The sequence below is a fragment of the Molothrus ater genome, chromosome 28, assembly GCF_012460135.2.
Source record: "Molothrus ater isolate BHLD 08-10-18 breed brown headed cowbird chromosome 28, BPBGC_Mater_1.1, whole genome shotgun sequence".
NCBI lineage: Eukaryota > Metazoa > Chordata > Aves > Passeriformes > Icteridae > Molothrus > Molothrus ater.
In genome coordinates, this window is record NC_050505.2 from 597,420 (window position 1) to 618,110 (window position 20,691).

General features: G+C 52.1%; 1 protein-coding gene across 1 annotated transcript in view; it reads right to left on the reverse strand.

The window, feature by feature from the left end:
* Positions 1-207: 207 nt before the first annotated feature.
* DOCK5 (dedicator of cytokinesis 5) overlaps positions 208-20,691 on the reverse strand; it is an 82,965-nt gene continuing 62,481 nt past the window's right edge. The window contains exons 41-52 of the mRNA XM_036396555.1: positions 20,376-20,517; positions 17,436-17,517; positions 17,168-17,252; positions 15,982-16,068; positions 15,373-15,549; positions 12,776-12,859; positions 12,237-12,374; positions 10,965-11,131; positions 8,578-8,755; positions 5,022-5,160; positions 3,002-3,099; positions 208-309 (exon numbers count right to left, since the gene is read on the reverse strand). Of these exons, the coding sequence (XP_036252448.1) occupies positions 208-309; positions 3,002-3,099; positions 5,022-5,160; positions 8,578-8,755; positions 10,965-11,131; positions 12,237-12,374; positions 12,776-12,859; positions 15,373-15,549; positions 15,982-16,068; positions 17,168-17,252; positions 17,436-17,517; positions 20,376-20,517 (1,479 nt within the window). The remainder of the gene's footprint in view (positions 310-3,001; positions 3,100-5,021; positions 5,161-8,577; positions 8,756-10,964; positions 11,132-12,236; positions 12,375-12,775; positions 12,860-15,372; positions 15,550-15,981; positions 16,069-17,167; positions 17,253-17,435; positions 17,518-20,375; positions 20,518-20,691) is intronic.

Consider the following 20,691-nt stretch of genomic DNA (forward strand, 5'->3'; position numbering starts at 1 on the left):
GCAGCGACCAGCCCAGGAGAGACAAGCCCAGGAGGGAGGGGAATTGCAGCAGGGACAGGTCTGGATCAGTGTCTCAGGGAGGGAGCCCCGTCCCAAGCACATTTCCTGTGTGGGATTTCCCAGGAAAGCTCCAGGGCCAGGGGAGATGCCAGCTGGCTGGGAATGAAGCAGCCACTGCAGGCTGGGCACTGCTGGGGCCCCAAATGCTCAGGGCAGCCCCTGCTCCGAGGACACCACGCTGGATTTCCTGGTTTTGGGGGGCGGAGGGGGAGGTTTGGCCTCTCGCCTGCTGGGCAGCGCTGGAGCAACCTGAGGAGATGGAAACACAACAATAAATCACTGCTGGTGAGTGGAAGGCATTCTGCTTCACCAAATGAGAAACCCAAAAGTCCTGATGGCTCCTTCAGGAGCAAAGCTTGGAGTTCAGCCTCAGCTCCACGTGACAGGGCCAAGCAAGGACAGACCCCAGGAGACACCAGAAGCTGAAATGTTTCAGTTGCTAGAGCATGCCTAGGACAGACTTTAATTGCTCCTGACCTGCAGCCCAACTTCAGCATTTATCCTCCTTTTGGAGATCAGTAAAATGGCTACAAACCCATTTCCTTCCAGGTTTCAAAATTCAGGATTTTTTTCTCCTGCTGGCTGGGTGAGCTGCCCCAAAAGGATGAAAAATGTGTTCAAATGAGAATGGCAGAACTTTACACCCTAAAATGGAAGCAAGGGCAGCTCTAATTAAACAAGGCACATCCTGCCTGCCTGCAGAGGGGCTTGGAGGGCGTTTCCTGCTCTTGCAGAAAACTGCACTGAGGGGGGGCTCATGTGGTCTCTGCCTGTTTTAAGGGGCATCCTGTAAATAAAGGAGATGGGAAAGGCCAGGAGAGGGAGGAGGTTGTGTGGTTCATCACTCCTCAGCCAAAACTCAACATTTCAGGATTGTTTTAACCAAAGGAAGACAGACCCAACTTTACAGCACCAAACGAACAAACCCCTTCAGAAAACCCTCCCCAGTCTCCAGCCCTGTGAATCCTTGCCCTCTGGCTGCCAGCCAAGGGGATGCTGCAGGCAGGACATGGCAGTAATTAGTTTCCTTACAAGACCCAAGGGAAGGAGGCTCTTTTTTTAATCCTCTTGCTCCAGTGATTCCCACAGCATCCCTGGAGCTGGGATCTCTCTGCTGTCACAGTCACTTCCAGCCAAGTCAAGGGCAAAGAAGAAAAACTTCCCCCTGATCCCATATTTCAAGGCTTTATTCCAGTGTCACAGCACTGAATTAAGTGATGGGCTGTCTTCTTGTCTTCCTGTGCTGCTAAAGTAGTTGAGATCCATCTCCAAATTCTTTTTGGACAAATCCCAGTTTATCTCACTCAGGTACCCCCAAATCCTCTCTGTAAACTGGACTGGGGGAGACAGCCCTCCCTTTCAACTGCAAAATGTAATTCCTGACAGGTTTTGGGAGGGCTCCATCCCTCTCTCAGTCACAACAGGATCCTTTCTTTGCTTCCCACTGCTAAGGAATTACTCTGGCACCACCAGCACCTTCATTCCAGGGGCAGGTGAAACGATTCTGACACAAGATTTGCATGTCAGGGATTCCAAACAGCCTGGAGACACCCAGGTGTGAGAGAAACATCAGTGATGCAGCACTGACAGAGGGGCAGTTTGATATTCCTATACTGAGAGAGGGGCAGTTTGATATTCCTATACTGAGAGAGGGGCAGTTTGATATCCCTGCATTGACCAGGGACAGTTTGATATCCCTATAGTGACACAGGGACAGTTTGATATCCCTATAGTGATAAGGGACAGTTTGATATCCCTGCACTGACACAGGGACAGTTTGATATCCCTGCACTGACACAGGGACAGTTTGATATCCCTGCACTGACCAGGGACAGTTTGATATCCCTATAGTGACACAGGGACAGTTTGATATCCCTGCACTGACACAGGGACAGTTTGATATCCCTATAGTGACACAGGGACAGTTTGATATCCCTGCACTGACAGAGGGACAGTTTGATATCCCTGCACTGACACAGGGACAGTTTGATATCCCTATAGTGACACAGGGACAGTTTGATATCCCTATAGTGATAAGGGACAGTTTGATATCCCTGCACTGACCAGGGACAGTTTGATATCCCTGCACTGACACAGGGACAGTTTAATATCCCTATAGTGACACAGGGACAGTTTGATATCCCTATAGTGACACAGGGACAGTTTGATATCCCTATAGTGACACAGGGACAGTTTGATATCCCTATAGTGACACAGGGACAGTTTGATATCCCTATAGTGATAAGGGACAGTTTGATATCCCTACACTGACACAGGGACAGTTTGATATCCCTATAGTGATAAGGGACAGTTTGATATCCCTATAGTGACAGAGGGACAGTTTGATATCCCTATAGTGATAAGGGACAGTTTGATATCCCTGTACTGACCAGGGACAGTTTGATATCCCTGCACTGACCAGGGACAGTTTGATATCCCTACAAGAAAATCACTCCATGGAATTGAGACAAAGGGCAGGGTTTAAATACAGGCTTTTAAAAAAGTCACTGATGGCTTGAAAAATCAGATTCTGCTGAGCTGAGGCTTAAAAGGAGACACTGGAGACCTCTGAAAATTGTGATTTTCCCCCCACACTTCTTTTTCAGCCCAAATCATTGCAGTATTTTGGGCTGATCATGTTTTTGAAATTTTGCTGCTGGTGTGTTTTCCATGTCTCTGCCCACCCCCACACACTTTTTTCCTGACCAAGGACAACACAACTCCCACTTGGAAAAAAAAAAATAATAAAGGCACTGCCCTCCACTGCCTTCTCCTGAAGGAAAAAACCCTTTTTTCCTTCTTCTGTGGTTTCAGGGAGTGAAGCAGTGAAATGATGAGACAGGTTTCCAGCAGCACCAGCCTAAGATCAGCTTGGAACATTCCACTGGTGCCTCCTGCTCCAAAGCTGCTCTCCAGAAGCTGTCAGCCCCCATTTCCTCACCTCCACAGAGTTCCTGGGGGTGCTGCTCTCGTAGGGTTTGCTTTTGGGGGGTGGGGGGGGTGGTGTGGCCAATCCATCAGCCTGCAAGGAGGGGGAGCCTGGGAACAACAAGAGAAGACATAACACAAAATAAGGAAAAATTAAGAACAAATAAGAAAAATTTAAAAAAAGGACAAATAAGAAAGGAGAGAAGGGAAAGGGAAATGGGGTTGCACACAGACTTTAAGGGAGATTCATTCAGTGCCCTCTGGTTTCCCTCTGTGAGCAGCTCCTGCTCCAGCACTGAGCCTGCCTGGGCGTGCTGGGTCCAGCTGAGTCCCCCTCCAGCTCCCAATGCCCTGAGGGGTTTCCCCTTCCCCAGAAGGCTCTGAGCTGCCCCAGGGAGCAGCCAACTGCTTCCATCAGCACATCTGGGCAGCAAACTGCTTCCATCAGCACATCTGGGCAGCTCCTGGGGCTGCCCCTCAGAACTCACTTTGATTTTAGCTCCAGCTGATGGAGGAGATAAAACCCAAACTTCAGAAGGATTCCAGCAATTAAAGCCTTGCTAAGGAGAAGAGAGAGGCTTTACATCCCTTTCATGGATCTTTCTTCACAGAGTTCCTGAATTTGTTTCTGGTTGTCTCCCCAACTGCCCTGGTAAGGATTTTTTTGTTTTCATCTTCTCATGACAATTTTATGCTGGTTTGGATCATTATCTGCACTGGATTCTGACTGGATACCCACACAGAGACAGTCAGGTCCTGCCCAGGAACTTCTGTTCCTCTCAAAAAAGAGCAGCAGACAGAAATGCAGCAGCCAGGGACTTCTAGGGGTGGAACTGCCCAAGGATTTTTATTTTTACCTTAAGCCACATTTAAAGGTGCTTCAGAATTAACTACAGAATTTCCTGAATATACAAGAAAGGGTTTTTTTCCCCTCTTCTTTTCCAGGATCAGATTATTACTGTTTCACATTCAGCATGTTTTTGAAACCTTTGAAATGATTCCTTTTGTTAATTCTTGAAGATAAATTCCACCATTTACAGCTGACTGTCCAAGCTGCACAGCAAGCTCTCCTAGAACTCTGCCATGTGAGGGGAGGTACTGTTCATTAATGAACAGAACCCTCAGGGCTTGCATTGATAATTTAGGCACAGATCACAAACACCCTGGGATCCCTGCAGGGCCCTCCTGGGATCCACTGGAGATGCTCCTGCAGACCTGACTGGTGATTTACAGCCACCTGCACTGACTGCACTGCTGTTTGCTTCAGGGTTTAAAAACCTGCCCAAAATTCAGAGTCATGGGACAGGTGGGGTTGGAAGGACCTTAAATCCCACCCAGTGCCACCCCTGCCATGGCAGGGACACCTCCCTCTGTCCCAGGGGGCTCCAGCCTGGCCTTGGGCACTTCAGGGATCCAGGGGCAGCCACAGCTCCCTGGGAATTCCATCCCAGCCCCTCCCCACCCTCCCAGGGAGGGATTTCCCCCAAAATCCCATCTAACCCTGCCCTCTGGCACTTTAAAACTGTTCCCCTGTCCCATCACTCCACAGCCCTGTGAAAAGTCCCTCCCCATCCTTCTTGTCCAGGTCAATACAGGAAAAAACAAGAAAGGAACTGAGAAACTCAGAAACTGCTCCCTGGAGTTCCTGTTTTGCACTGCTTCAGCAAGTGATGTGCAAGCCACAGATCTGCTCTTTGATAGCACAGCCAAATTCTGTTCTCTGACAAGGATGATAACCCCTGTCCTCCTGGGAAACTGAGGCAGGGGGCACCTGGCATGCACTGGTGATAATAACTGCACTCCAGAGGCAGCAGCTGGGGTTCAGTTCTCACTCTTTGTGCTCCAAAGCCCTGTCTGTAAAATGGAACAACACCACTGACCTCCAGCACCATTTTTCATGTACTCCCATGGAGTAAATCTTCACTTTCGAGATTTCCAAGAGCCCTGAGCTGTAACTCAGAGCAGCTCCTCCCTCCCTCCCCCAGCACCCACAGAGCCATTCCCACCCTGCCCCACCCCACCCCAGGACTTACTCTGGGTCCGGGGGGTTTTGGGGGTGATGGGGGGCGGGCTGCAGGCGGGCGGCTGCAGCGAGGGGCCCTGCAGCAGGCTCAGCCTGGAGTCCCCCAGCTGCAGACTCTTGGGCCTCTGGGCCCTCCCTGCTGGGCCCTGCTGGGAACAGAGAACACAGAGGTGAGAACAGCCAGGGAACTGTCACAAACACCTGGAACACAGAGGTGAGAACAGCCAGGGACCCAGAACTGCCACAAACACCTGGAACACAGAGGTGAGCACAGCCAGGGAACAGCCAGGGAACTGTCACAAACACCTGGAACACAGAGGTGAGAACAGCCAGGGACCCAGAACTGTCACAAACACCTGGAACAGGGAGGTGAGAACAGCCAGGGAACAGCCAGGGAACTGTCACAAACACTGGAACACAGAGGTGAGAACAGCCAGGGAACCCAGAACTGTTACAAACACCTGGAACACAGAGGTGAGAACAGCCAGGAACAGGCAGGGAACTGTCACAAACACCTGGAACACAGAGGTGAGAACAGCCAGGGACCCAGAACTGTCACAAGCACAGAGGTGAGAACAGCCAGGAACAGGCAGGGAACTGTCACAAACACCTGGAACACAGAGGTGAGAACAGCCAGGGAACCCAGAGCTGTCACAGTGTCACAAACACAGACACAGAGAGGTGAGCACAGCCAGGTGACCCAGAGCTGTCACAAGCACAGAGAGGTGAGCACAGCCAGGTGACCCAGAGCTGTCACAGTGTCACAATCACAGACACACAGAGGTGAGAACAGCCAGGGAACCCAGAGCTGTCACAGTGTCACAAACACAGACACAGAGAGGTGAGCACAGCCAGGTGACCCAGAACTGTCACAAGCACAGAGGTGAGCACAGCCAGGTGACCCAGAGCTGTCACAGTGTCACAAACACCTGGAACACAGAGGTGAGCACAGCCAGGGAACCCAGAGCTGTCACAGTGTCACAAACACCTGGAACACAGAGGTGAGCACAGCCAGGGAACCCAGAGCTGTGACAGTGTCACAAGCACAGAGGTGAGCACAGCCAGGTGACCCAGAGCTGTCACAGTGTCACAAGCACAGAGGTGAGAACAGCCAGGGAACCCAGAGCTGTCACAGTGTCACAAACACCTGGAACACAGAGGTGAGCACAGCCAGGTGACCCAGAGCTGTCACAAGCACAGAGAGGTGAGCACAGCCAGGTGACCCAGAGCTGTCACAGTGTCACAAACACAGAGGTGAGCACAGCCAGGGAACCCAGAGCTGTGACAGGGACAGCACACCTGGCACAAAGAGGTGGACAGGAGTAAAGCCCTGCCCTGGCCTGGCTGTGTCACAGGCACCCTCTGTGCTCCCAGGACACAGAGGAGCCTCCCCTGGCCTTCCTGAGCAGCACTAAACTGCTTTTAATGGTATTATTAATGTATTAATTAGTTGTATTAATTAAGATATATTAATTAAGGAGGGAATGTGTTACACTGAAAAATTGCTGCAGTTCTGTGAATAAACTTTGGAGGGGAGTGAGGGTGAACTCTTTCCAAGAAATAAAGAAAAATAAAATTCTGGGTGCAGGTCAGGGCTGCTGGTGTCCTCCAGCTCCTGAGGGCTGTTAAATGAGTGTATTTTAGGCTTTACAGAGCAAATCCTTTGCATTTGGGAATTTACATCTAGCTCTTTCTAATGTCACAGCCTTTGTGCTCTTCACTCAAAAGAGGCCACCTCAGTGTGGCCTCAAAAGTGCAGTGCATAATACTGGGGTCCTTTTCAGGATTAGTTCATTGCTTCCCAGAGCAGGCTGTCACCCAAACCCATCATTCATCTCTTTTTCAGAGGTCAGTTCTCCATCCCTGAGCAGTTCAGGGTTCCTCTCTGCACAGAAGGGACCACACACACAAGGCCCAGGCAGCCTTTGCCTCCCTCTGCCTTTCCAGCTCCCAGACAGCTCAGTCCAGAGCTCCAGAAAATCCCTCTGTGCAACTCCTGTGCTCACTGTGGAGCCATGGAGCAGAGCAGCCATAAAAGCAGCTTTTCCTGGGCTTTGCAGCATCCTGAGGCAGGACTGGAACTCTGGATGGCTCCTTCCCTTCAGAGATATTGGGGATTTCATCCAAGAGCAATTCCAGAGGCAGAGGGCCAGGCCTCCTGCAGCTCCAACATCCACAACCCCAATTTTCCTGGGCTGGAAATGCTGTCAGTACCAGTGACAGCCCCCTGGCACCACAGATCCCCTTCTTAGAAACACTCTGCAGCCTCCAAGTGCTGGCAGCATCCCCCAGAGCTGATGGGAATTCCTGAGAATGGATCAGCATCACCTGTCCCTGCCAGATTCAGCTGGGCCTTGGGAGAGGAAAGGGAAACAGGAATTTCTGTTTTCTTGTTACTGTGAAAAATGAGCCTGTGTTAAATCACATTAACAACCAACTTCAGTGAGATGAGGAGCACTGAAATACCCAGGTGCCTAATTCTCTCAGCTTCAGAGTGTAGCACAGTTTTTACATGCACCAGGACAACATCCCAGCGTGTAACACAGTTTTTACATGCACCAGGACAATATCCCAGGGTGTAACACAGTTTTTACATCTATCAGGACAATATCCCAGGGTGTAGCACAGTTTTTACATCTATCAGGACAATATCCCAGGGTGCAACACAGTTTTTACATCTATCAGGACAATATCCCAGGGTGTAACACAGTTTTTACATCTATCAGGACAATATCCCAGGGTGTAACACAGTTTTTACATCTATCAGGACAATATCCCAGGGTGCAGCACAGTTTTTACATGCACCAGGACAATATCCCAGGGTGTAGCACAGTTTTTACATCTATCAGGACAATATCCCAGGGTGTAACACAGTTTTTATGTCCTTCAGGACAATATCCCAAGGTTGTACAGCTCTGCTTGTGGGCTGAAACTCCTCCCTGTGCTCTGGGTGACCACTCTGACCCCACTGTGAGCCTTAAAGCCCAGCAGCCTCTGGTCTGCTCCTCATCCCAGCCCCCTCTGGGGCTGCACATTCTGGTTTATTCCTCATCAATGACCACCCTGCCCTCACAGGGGCTGCAGCAGAGCCCAGCCTGGCAGATCCAGCCTTCCAGAGGTGCTGACTGAACCACCAGAGCATCTTTTCCCAAGTGCCTGATCCATCCCAGGGCTCTGCACCCCACAGGACACTGGATTTGTGCAGTGCTGCTGCCTGAGAGCAGCTGCACATGAGGCTGGGCAGCTGCATCCCTGCCTGGCTGAGCAGGGGCTCCTTGCTCCAACCCAAACAGGGCTTTGCCATGGTGCTGAGAGCACCCAGGGCTCAGCTCTGCTCAGCACCTCCTGCTCCCAGGCTGCACCTCCAGCCAAGCTGCACTTGGGCCTGTGACAGGAATTTTCCAAATTATGGAAGAGAATTACTCAGATGACTGAGCCTTGCTGGTATTTGAGCCCCTCCCAGTGTCTGATGAGCTCCCCCTGAGCAGCATGGCTGAGAGCAATGGAAACACTCAGCTCCTGCTGTGGCTTTATTACTGCTGTCATTACTGGGATGGGGTTTTTACCATTTTGGAAGTCAGTTCTGTTTCTGGCTCCTTCTCCACAATAACCTGAGACTTGCTAATGCTCCACTCCTTCCTCTTGAGTTTGCTAATCCTGTTGTCACCATCTTCTTTCACAGGCAGCTCCTCAGCCCTGGAAGATGTGGATATTCTCCTCTCCAGGAGAGGCTCCAGGGTAGATCTGTGGCCCAAAAGAGTGAGAAAAACATGAAACACGAGTCCATCAGACATGGCAAGGCTGTCTGTTAAAAAGCTGTGATCTCTCAGTTCGTGTAGGGGATTACTGTGAAAAAGTGAGGCAGGACCATGGATTTTTCAGTGGGATTTGTGCTGTTACCCCTGGAATTCTGAGTGTGATGTGGTTTCTGTCCAAGGTAAAGTGTGATCTGCTTGCAGAGGGAGCCAGAGCTGCAGTTCCTGCTCAGCCCTGTTTCTCACTGCCCTGCACCAAATCACCTGAACTCTGCTTATCCCAGTGTAAAGCCAATGTACAGACAAGTGACATCAGGGGATGTCCCCAGGTGTGGCAGCTCCTTTCCACACCATGGATGCAGCTGCAAACAGGGTGAAACAAGTGCTGTGTGCCTGATTCCCCTCTTGGCTGACCAAAACAAGCCCCTTGGTGGTGCCTCACACCCCTGTTTTCCTGGGAAACAGAAGCAGTGGGCGCCTGGAATGCACTGGGGATAACTGGGGCTCCACAGGCAGCAGCTGGGGTCAGTTCCCACTGTTTGTGCTCCAAAGCCCTGTCTGTAAAATGGAACAACAACTCTGACCTCCAGGAACAATTTTAATGTATTTCCATGGAGTAAATCTTGATTTTCAGAGCACCTGATTGTGGATGTGACAGTTTAGTCAGAGAGAGAGAGAATTGAAACCATCTTGCAGCTGGTGTTGTGAACAGTTGTTTTCTCCTAAGATGTTTACCAAAGGGTGTTTTCTTCATTAGTCAGTGGTGTTCGGGTGTTGATTAAATGACCAATCAGGTGCACCTGGATCAGAAGGGTGGATAAAGGAATGGGTTTCTGATAAACTCAGGTTAACCTGCTGGAGACAGCCAGAGTCTGTGTGTGCCTCACTGCTGTTCCTGACTCAGGTGACACCTGATCCTGTGTAAGGCACCTCCCCCTGCTGCCAGTCACTGTCAGGTGTAGCCACATTTCTCCTCACAGAGAAAAGCAAGGCACAATTCTTCCCAAGAATATTTCTGGGTTTCACAACCTCAGAACCTCAGAGAAAGTAAAAACAATTTTTATCATTTGCTGTGCCTGTGTTTGTGCAAAAGTAGAATGCAATATGGAGATTGTTTACCCACAGTGATGGGGTTTTGTTTCCTTGGCCTGTCAGGGCCAGGTGTGTGTGTTGGGACTGTTGGCTGAGATTCTGTGCAGTGTGTGCAGAGTTGAGTGCTTGGTAGATTCAGTTTAGATGTAATATAATATAATATAATATAGTATAATATAGTATAATAAAGTAATTAATTAGCCTTCTGATAAGATGGAGTCCTCCTCATCATTCCTCCCTGCCATGGGGATCCCTGCAAGTACTATAGTCAGGCACTGCCAGTCACTGCCATCACTGCCATCACTGCAATCACTGCCAGTCACTGCCATCACTGTCATCACTGCAATCACTGCCAATCACTGCCATCACTGCCATCACTGCCATCACTGCCATCACTGCAATCACTGCCAGTCACTGCCATCACTGTCATCACTGCAATCACTGCCAATCACTGCCATCACTGCCATCACTGCAATCACTGCCATCACTGCCAGTCACTGTCATCACTGCCAGTCACTGCCAGTCACTGCCAGTCACTGCAATCACTGTCATCACTGCCATCACTGTCATCACTGCAATCACTGCCAGTCACTGCAATCACTGCCAGTCACTGCCAATCACTGCCATCACTGCCATCACTGTCATCACTGCCAATCACTGTCATCACTGCAATCACTGCCATCACTGCAATCACTGCAATCACTGCCATCACTGCAATCACTGCCAGTCACTGCAATCACTGCCAGTCACTGCCAATCACTGTCATCACTGCCATCACTGTCATCACTGCCAATCACTGTCATCACTGCAATCACTGCCAGTCACTGCCATCACTGCAATCACTGCCAGTCACTGCAATCACTGCCATCACTGCCAGTCACTGCCATCACTGCCAGTCACTGCCAGTCACTGCTGGTCCCTGTCAATCACTGCCAATCACTGTCATCACTGCAATCACTGCCAGTCACTGCTGGTCCCTGTCAGTCACTGCCAATCCTTTCCAGTCACTGCCATCACTGCCATCACTGCCAATCCTTTCCAGGCACTGCCATCACTGCCATCACTGCCAGTCCCTCTCAATCTCTGCCATCCCCGCCATCACTGACCCGTCGGAGCCCGGCCTGGAGGAAGCGCTGTCGGACGAGGTGGATGAGGTGGAGGCCACGGAGGAGGCCACGGAGGTGACCGAGAGCCTCCTGAGGGTGGAGGACATGATGTAGGGCAGCACCACGGAGCCCGAGCGGCTCGGCTTCCTGTCCACCAGCACCGGGGGCTGCAGGGACCAGAGGGGACACCGTGAGCAAACAGGAGATCTGCAGCAGGGCTGGCTCTGCACTGGGGCCTGGGCAGGCTGGGCCCAGCAGCAGGGCTGGCTCTGCACTGGGGCCTGGGCCCAGCAGCAGGGCTGGCTCTGCACTGGGGCCTGGGCAAGCTGGGCCCAGCAGCAAGGCTGGCTCTGCACTGGGGGCTGGGCAGGCTGGGCCCAGCAGCAGGGCTGGCTCTGCACTGGGGGCTGGGCAGGCTGGCCCAGGGCCTGACCCCAGGGACACAAGGGTTAACAACACCAAGGGTCCTGCACTTGGGCCACAACCCCCAGCTTGGGGACAGAGCTGCTGGACACAAAAGGACCTGGGGCCACTGATGGACACAGCTGGACATGAGCCCAGGTGTGCCCACGTGGCCAAAAAGGCCAAAGGCACCTGGGTGGGATCAGACTGGCCAGCAGGACCAGGGCAGGGACTGTCCCCTGGGCAATGGGGGAGGCCACACCTCGAGGGCTGTGTCCAGTTCTGGGCCTCCCAATTGAAGAAGGACATGGAGGGGCTGGAGAGAATCCAGGGAAAGGAACAGAGCTGGGGAAGGGGCTGGAGCCCCAGGAGGGGCTGAGGGAGCTGGGAAGGGTCTGGAGCCGCAGGAGAGGCTGAGGGAGCTGGGCAGGGGCTGAGCCTGGAGCAAAGGAGGCTCAGGGGGCCCTTGTGGCTCTGCACAGCTCCTGCCAGGAGGGCACAGCCGGGGGGGCCGGGCTGTGCTCCAGGGAACAGGGACAGGAGCAGAGGGAACGGCCTCAGGCTGGGCCAGGGCAGGCTCAGGGTGGGCACAGCAGGAATTTCCCCATGGAAAGGGGGCTCAGGGCTTGGCACTGCCCAGGGAGGGTTGCAGTGCCCATCCCTGGAGGGGTCACCTGGATTGGCACTCAGAGCTCTGGGCTGGGGACAGGGTGGGCACTGGGCACAGCTGGGACTCCCTGGTCTCAAAGCTCTTTCCCAACCCTGATGATTGTGGGATTCTGTGACACCACCTCACACCCACCCACGGGTGGAAAAGGGGGAGTTGGGTTCCTCTGGGGCAAAACATGGAAGAATTCCAGGTTCCCTCACCAGAGTAATGACCCCGTACTGCTTCTCCACCTTCCTCCTGAGCTCCCTGAAGCAGGCTGTGAGCCTCTCGTGCAGCGGCTTCAGCTGCTCCGTCAGCTTCTCGCCGTGGATCCGGATCCCCTCTGCCAGGAGAGGCATCTGAGGCGGGGAGGGAGGAAGGAGCAGAATGAGCTGCAGGAGCACAAACCAGCCCTCCTGCTCCCCAGAGGGTGAGTTCAGCAGCTCAGATAAAATTAAAGGATTGAAATCAATGTGTTTTGTGTTTGCAGAGGGGAAGATAAACAGGGACACAGCAAGGGAGCTGAGCTGCTGCCTCAGAGCTGCTGCCAGTGAGGGAACGTCAGTGCTGCAGCTCCAGGTGTTGAACAAACCCCAACATTTTCCCCAGGCCAGGCTGGATGGGATTTGGAGCAGCCTGGGATGGTGGAAGGTGTCCCTGCCCATGGCAGGATGGGCTTTAAGGTCCCTGCCCACCCAAACCATTCCAGGATTTCCTCTTCCCCACTCCATCAGTGCCTCCAGCTCTCCCAATTCCATACCTGTATAGCAATTTGTTGCTTGAGCAGCTCAATTTTGTCTTGATCTTCAGGATGTTCTTGGAGATATTTGTCTGTGAAGAAGGCCTGGAAGCAAAGAGAGAAGGTGACACAGGTGACACACACACTTCCTCCTCAGGCAGCTCTGAGGGGAAGATCCTTTTAAGAGCAATTCACTGCCATTATTCCTCATATTAAACTCAAATTGTGCTGGTACCAAGCTGAGGGACAAAGAACCAGGGTTATCTGTTGGGAAGAGAGAACAAAGCCCACTTTTTAATTTAAAAAAGTAATGTTTTTTCTAGTGAAACACATGGAAAAACAGTTACTGCATCAGAAGGGTTCTGCTCAGTCCTGATCCCCTTCTCACAAACCAGCATTGATTTGAATAACTGAGGTTCCATCACTTCTACTTCTCACTTAAATGCGAGTGACAGACCCAAAACCTCAAGTCTGACTTCAAAAAGCCTCTTTCTTTCCCAGCAGTCAGTGCCCCAGAGCACAGCTGCCCCAAGGACAGCAAAGCAGCTCCTGCTGCAATTTCCTTATTTCGGCCCCTAAATCCCTCGTTTTCACCTGGGGCTGGTTACAAAGATTCAGTAGAAATAAAGACCATGCTGGGATTTGGGCTCCCAGCTTCCTTCAACAAAGCACCTTTAGTCTCCACTTCTCCTGGGTTTACCTTTAATCAGCACAATCTGGTCTTGGTTTGAAGTTGAACAAACACAAATCCACTTTCCTGGACTGAAAACTTAAATTTGTGCCAATTCCCATGATGTATCCCATTAAAATGGATCCCAATTCCTGCTCAGAATATTTTTTTTCCCTAGATAAACCCCCTAATAAGTTTTTCATTTGTTTCTTTGAGCTATTTCAGCCTCTGAGTATATTTTTCTTTACTTTTCTAAGACTGGACTGTGGTACAGGTTTATAGGGCTGGGGGTTTATCCTGAACAGGATGGAGGTGAGCCTGGGAAAGGGCTGCTGGGTTGGTCCCAGAGGATTTTCCTTGAAAGTGCCTAATTATTGCAAGAGGAAAGATGTTTAAAAACCCCAACTTTGGGTTTTGGCTACAATGAAACAATTAAAACTCAGATTTTAGCCGCCCACAAAAGCCAAATGTTCTGCACTGATCTGCAGCTGAAATAGGAAAATATGAACCAGAAATGAGTATTTCCAGATGTGGCTGCAGAGATTTTGTGTTTTCTAGTTTTAACTGCTTTCCCACTTCTGTAATTCTAAACTTGATGTCAACCTTAATTCATAAAACGGGAGGATTCAGGGCCAAATTCAGCCCTGGCAAAGCACCCAAACTCCTCTGGAATCAGCAGAGTCAGACCCCAGATCAATCAGCCCCTCTCCCAATTAACGTGTGCACCTCATTTCATGGGGCTGGGACACAGCTGAGGAGAATTAAATGTGTTTTACCACATTCCACCCCCTTTGTGGAAACAAGCAGTGCATTCTGGGCTGGGCATTTCATCATTAGGTGGAGGGAATCAACAGCTTAAGTTAAACATCACAAAAAGAACAACCTACACTGCTCAAGTGAAGTCAGCTGAGTAAACCTGCACAGGAAATGCTGCTTTTTTCCTGAATCATTTCTCTGTTGCAAGACTCCAAAGACACAGAGGCTGCTGACAAGAGAAAGCCTCTTCTGCCTGCTCATTCCCCAATAATCCAGGGCAGAAAGGCCAGGTTTGGGCTTTTCTCTGCTACCTGGGCTGCCCAAGGCAGGAGAGGTTCTCATCCCACTGCAAAGGGGGCCCATAAGAGCTGGACCCTGCAGCTCTAAAGCTGAGCATTTCCACCCTGCAGTCAGTGCAAACCTCTGCTCTTTGTCCTCTCCTCCTGCTGCCTGAGCTCTGCACACACAGAGCCCCACACGGGGCTGGGACAGCTGCAGATGGAACTGGACCTGCCAGGTCCTGCCAGGTCCTTGCACACTGCATGGGGCCAGGGGCAGCTCCCAGAGTCTGCAGAGCTTGGGCTGGAAGGGACTTCAGGGATCAGGGCCCTGTCCAGCCTGGCCTTGGGCACTGCCAGGGATCCAGGGGCAGCCACAGCTGCTCTGGGAATTCCATCCCAGGGAACAATTCCCAATTCCCAATATCCCATCCAGCCCTGCCCTCTGGCAGTGGGAGCCATTCCCTGGGTCCTGTCCCTCCAGGCCTTGTCCCCAGTCCCTCTCCGGGGAATTCTGCAATGATTTGTGTTGGAAGGGACCTTAAAAGTCACCCAGTGCCACCCCTGCCATGGCAGGGACACCTCCCAGTGTCCCAGGGGGCTCCAGCCTGGCCTTGGGCACTGCCAGGGATCCAGGGGCAACCACAGCTGCTCTGGGAATTCCAGCCCAGCCCCTCCCTACTCCCCAGCCAGGAATTCCTGCCCAATATCCCACCCATCCCTGCCCTCTGGCAGTGGGAGCCATTCCCTCGGTCCTGTCCCTCCATCCCTTGTCCCCAGTCCCTCTCCAGCTCTCCTGGAGCCCCTTCAGGCCCTGGCAGGGGCTCTGAGCTCTGCCTGGAGCTTTCCCTGCTCCAGGTGAGCACCCTCAGGTGTCCCAGGCCTGCAGAGGGGCTCCATGGACGTGCCAGGACCTTCTCATAGTTGGTGTAGCCGCCCATGACGGCGGGGTCCACAATGCCACTGAGCAGCATGGACAGGGGGTGCACGGGGAGGCTGCGGTCCCAGCCCTGCTGCTGCACCACGTTGGTGATCCTCTCATTGGTCAGCTCCATGGTTTCTATGGCATTCTCCAGGGGGCTGATCTCCTCCTGAGGGACAGAGGAAACAGAATGAACTTCCTTCAGAGTCACACAATAAACCTTTCAAACCTTCGCGCAATTTTTAGGGAGAAATTCCTCCCCATGAGGGTGGGGAGGGGCTGGGAGGGAATTCCCAGGGAGCTGTGGCTGTCCCTGGATCCCTGGAAGTGCCCAAGGCCAGGCTGGAGCCCCCTGGGACAGTGGGAGGTGTCTCTGCCATGGCAGGGGGTGACACTGGATGATTTCAAGTAAATCCTAACCCAAACCATTCTGGGATTCCATGGCTCTGTGATTCATTCCTCTCCACTGAGTAAGAAAGGAAATAATTTGCTTTTAGCTGTGCCACATCCAGCAGTGGAAGGACTGGCACTCCCAAGTGTTCAAGGCTTTATTCCATGAGGGACTGAGGAGGAGGAGAGGCAGCCCCTGTGGAGAACTCACCGTTGTGACCTGTTTGACCTCAAACCACTTGAGGATGCCTGGAAATGAATAAGCTGTCGTGTAGGTTGTCCTCTCTATCCACATGTTCTGGGCAGAGAAGGAAAAAAAGACATCTGAGGTGTAAGGAAAATACTGGCCTTGCAACTGAACTCTCTCCTGTGTGCAGTGCGGCTCCCAGAAGGAGCTGGCAGAGCTCCACAGCCATGGCCACCTCCCCACAGCCATGGAGACCTCCCCATGGCCATGGTCACCTCCCCATGGCCATATTCCCACCTCCCCTCAGCCATGGCCACCTCCCCACAGCCATGGCCACCTCCCCACAGCCATGGCCACCTCCCCACAGCCATGGCCACCTCCACACAGCCATGGCCACCTCCCCACAGCCATGGCCACCTCCACACAGCCATGGCCACCTCCCCACGGCCATGGAGACCTCCCCACAGCCATGGAGACCTCCCCACAGCCATGGAGACCTCCCCACAGCCATGGACACCTCCCCACAGCCATGGCCACCTCCCCACGGCCATGGAGACCTCCCCACAGCCATGGAGACCTCCCCACAGCCATGGAGACCTCCCCACGGCCATGGCCACCTCCCCACAGCCATGGCCACCTCCCCACGGCCATGGCCACCTCCCCACAGCCATGGCCACCTCCCCTCAGCCATGGCCACCTCCCCACGGCCATGGCCACCTCCCCACTGCCATGGCCACCTCCCCACGGCCATGGAGACCTCCCCAAGGCCATATTCCCACCTCCCCATGGCCATGGCCACCTCCCCACCTCCCCACAGCCATGGCCACCTCCCCTCAGCCATGGCCACCTCCCCATGGCCATATTCCCACCTCCCCATGGCCATTCCCACCTCCCCACGGCCATGGCCACATTTCCACCTCCCCATGGCCATGTCCACCTCCCCACGGCCATTCCCACCTCCCCTCAGTGGGACAGAGCCCCACGCTGGGCTCTGCTGAGCCTGGGCTCTCACAGCACCAATTTATGGATTCTGATGGATGCTGAATGCTCCAACTCCAGCTGTGGAGCCCCTTGGCATCACCCCCAGCCTCAGGTGGAGGCTGCAATGCCCTTTGTGTCTCCTACTTTTTCATTCCCAAGCCCTGTGGCCACACAGTGACAGTTTGGTCAAAATGCCACCAAGAAACCAAACCAAAGGCAAAGGACTCACAGCAAACTCGTTGTCTGGATCCTTCTCTCCTTTCCTGACAGGTCTGGAGTGAGTGAACTGCTGCACCTCGTTGGCTCTGTAGTAGCTGGGAAGAAGCAGAGTAAAAAGGTGATTTCCTCACCTCCCATCCTCCTCACTCAAATGTTCAAGTGTTTCCTCACAGTTTGTGGGGAGGAATTGACACAATTTACACAAAATACCAAGGCACAGCACCTTGTTAGTGGGGAAAACACACACAAGATGTTGAGGGAGAAGAAAAATTAATTACTTTAAGATCTGTTCAGGAACAGGTTTATCTTTGTAATTAGGTGGCAGGTTCATCACAGGCTTCACAATGAAGCACTGCACATCTGAGCAGCTCTGGTTAAGGATGGAAAACGAGGAACCCTTTTGGGAAAACAGGAGAGGGAGAGAAAAACCCTTCCTGTTTTCATTGTCAGACTTTTCCACAAATCCCTGTGCTCTCATTAAGTATTTTTCTTCAAACCTGACTAATTCATCACAAATCACAGGCATTATGTTGCATCTTGCAGTCTGAAGGCTCCTTATGAATTAAAAACCCAAAAGGAAAAGGACTTCACAAATAATAATCCCAGAATGGTTTGGGTTGGAAAGGACCTTGGGATTCATGCAGTGCCACCCCTGCCACGGACAGGGACACCTTCCACTGCCCCAGGGTGCTCCAGCCTGGCCCTGGACAATTCCAGGTGCTGAAATTCCCTGAAAATGCTTGGGAGTCCTTGGCACCACTGATTTCTCCTTTGGGAGAGAAGAAAAGGGCAGCAGGGCTCTGCAGAGGTTCTGTGCTGCATCTGCCTCTTCTCTCACCCCACAGTCATTCACCAGAGGCTGCTGCTCCTTCCCTCCCACCTTTCAGATTCGTGAAGCCAACTGAACAAAGGAATGGCTTCACACTCAGCTTTTGTACCTGGGAATAATGACAGACATTAAAGAGATCTTAGTAACTGTATCCCCAAGAACAACAGCCTATCGTGTTCCTCCAAAATTCTGCTTTAGGGACTGTGCTGAGGCTTTACAGGAGCAAAAAGCTGGCTGGAAAAGCAAGGCTTAGCCAACCTGGCCCCATGAGGAGAAGGCTTCTGTGAATCCCCTGCTGTCTGAGTGGCAGTGTATAGGAATGTGCTCCTTGTTGACAGAGTGACAAAATTATCTTTTGTTCCTTTAGAAAGGAAATAAGCCTAAAAGTTTCTCTTCTCAATTAGCCAAAAAGACATTTCATAGGACCTGGGGGACTTCACCTCAAACTTAAGGATAGCTAATTGGAAAAGAGCAAAAAGTCCCACCTCAGCAATTTACTAGAAAAAGAAGAGAACAAAGAAACTAATCACTTTTGTGAGGTGTTTTACCGGGGGTAAGGACCTTTTATACCTGGCTTGGTTTCTCTCTATAAAGAGTTTTGTAATTTTGCCTTTTATTAAAACCTTTTTGTTTCCAACACTACCAGAGAAGCCATCCTGCTGATTTTATGCCTTCTGAGCTGAGCTATCTTGGGTGTGAAATAGATCTCTGCTGATTTTATGCCTTCTGAGCTGAGCAATCTTGGGTGTGAAATAGATCTCTGCTGATTTTATGCCTTCTGAGGTAGCTGAGCAATGCTGGGTGTGAAATAGATCTCCAAGAGCTTATGAGACCTGGCCTGAGGAGACCCAAATTTCAGCAGTGTTTCAGTGGGGGTTAAGGCAGCCCCACACATCCTTTAACTCATTGAGGCAGCTCTGAAGGGCATTCTGAGAGGCAGAGCAAAGTCACCCTGCTGTGTGAGGAGCCAGCAGGCAGAGCTGAGCCCAGAAGCACAGAGCCAGGTTAGCTGAGGCTCTGAGCCCAGCTGTGTGTCCCAGCAGAGCTCCTGAGCCTGGGCTGAGCCCTGCTCAGCTCCCTGGGCTCAGCTGCTGGGACTGGGCTGCTCTGGGCTGCAGGGAACCCTGAGGCTCAGCACAGCTCACCTGGTGGCCCCAGCACATCCCTACCAAAAGAAGAATGAGGTGTTTTGTCGTAAAAGAGCAAAAACAGACTAAAGAAATAAAAAACAGCCTGAGGCAAAGAAGGTTAAAGGAGCCTGAAAGCAAAACCAAGCCCAGGAGCAGCAAGGTCTGCCTAAGACAACAGAGATCTGGGCACTCCTCATGTCAGGAGGTGTTTGTGGGAGTGCAGGGAGATCCTGTCCCACATCCAAGCCCTGCAGCTGCTCCCTCATCCCAGGGCTGTGCCAGAGCCCCGGAACCCAACACCCCCAAACCCTGGGGATGGCTCAGATCTGCCTCCAAACTCTGCAGCTCGGGTTCATCCCGAGCCAGGAACATCAGAACAAACACAAACAGATGCAGAGGAAGCAGCTGAAACAAAGCAGCAGCAGAGGAGGCATTTTTGATACCAAGTTTGATCTTGAATGGATTTTAATTTCCTCTGTGGATTCAGTGCTTGGCAGGAGGATTGCACAGGAAGCATCTGCTATCACTGCCTGGGCTGGGCCTCTGTGCACAGGGTTTGAGGGCCAAAATGGACCTTCAGATTCTCCAGCCTGGCCTGGTGAGCACAGGCTGGAAGCCCAGGATTTGGTTTTCCTGGCATGCATCCTCCAGGAGCCACTGACTGAAGTCACTGGCAGCAATCTGGAGCATCTCCACTGGCTCACACTCCCAATTCAGAGGATCTTAAGCCTGGTGGGGAGCCTGGGACACAGCTTGGAGTCCCACCAGCAAGGGAGAAAAATAAGAATTAAAAATAGTAAGGGCTCTGCACCCAACAACTTTTAGTGACATAATCACTTCACACTTCTTACAAAGGGGAAAAACACACAAACCCCAGCACTTCATAAATGCTAAAGGACTGCAAGGAAGAAGGGAGTACCCTTCACTTTTCACATCCTGCATTTCCCATCTATCACCCAGAAATACCCAGCTGGTCCCACCATGGCCAGAGCAGCCAGCACCACCTGAGTGAGAGCACAGGAAACCCTCCCTGCAGTCTGCTCCTCACCCTGACAGCAACTTGTTTAACTCTGACAGCCTTTAAATCCACCCTTACAGCTCTGGATAGCCCCATTGTGACATTTTCATGCCCAGGGCCTGCCCCCACATCCCCCAGGAGCAAGAACCCCCTCAGTTCCCATCACTGCTGTTCACCAGCTGTGCTGTTGTAGGGAACAGGGAGCTCTGGGTGTGCTAGATGCCCCAAACCCAAAAGATACACTGTTTGGGGGAAGCCTTGATCTCCTCTGCTGGAGGGGCTGTGCTGGTCATCTTCTCAGCACTGGGGAACTGGGTCAGCAGCTTCAGGTTGAAATCCTCCCTGCGCTCGTACTCCTTGCCACGGTAGATAAAAATCTTGTTCTGGGGGCAGGAGAAGAAAAAGGGAATTCAAATTCAGCAAAGCAGAGGGACAGAGCTTCCCAAACCCCTCCAGAGCTGGTTTATGGGAAGGGTTGATCCCAGCTGGACAGAAGAGGTGAGAGAAGGAACATGGGCTGGAATGAGGGCACAGCAACTCCTGGGAGCCAGGCCTGG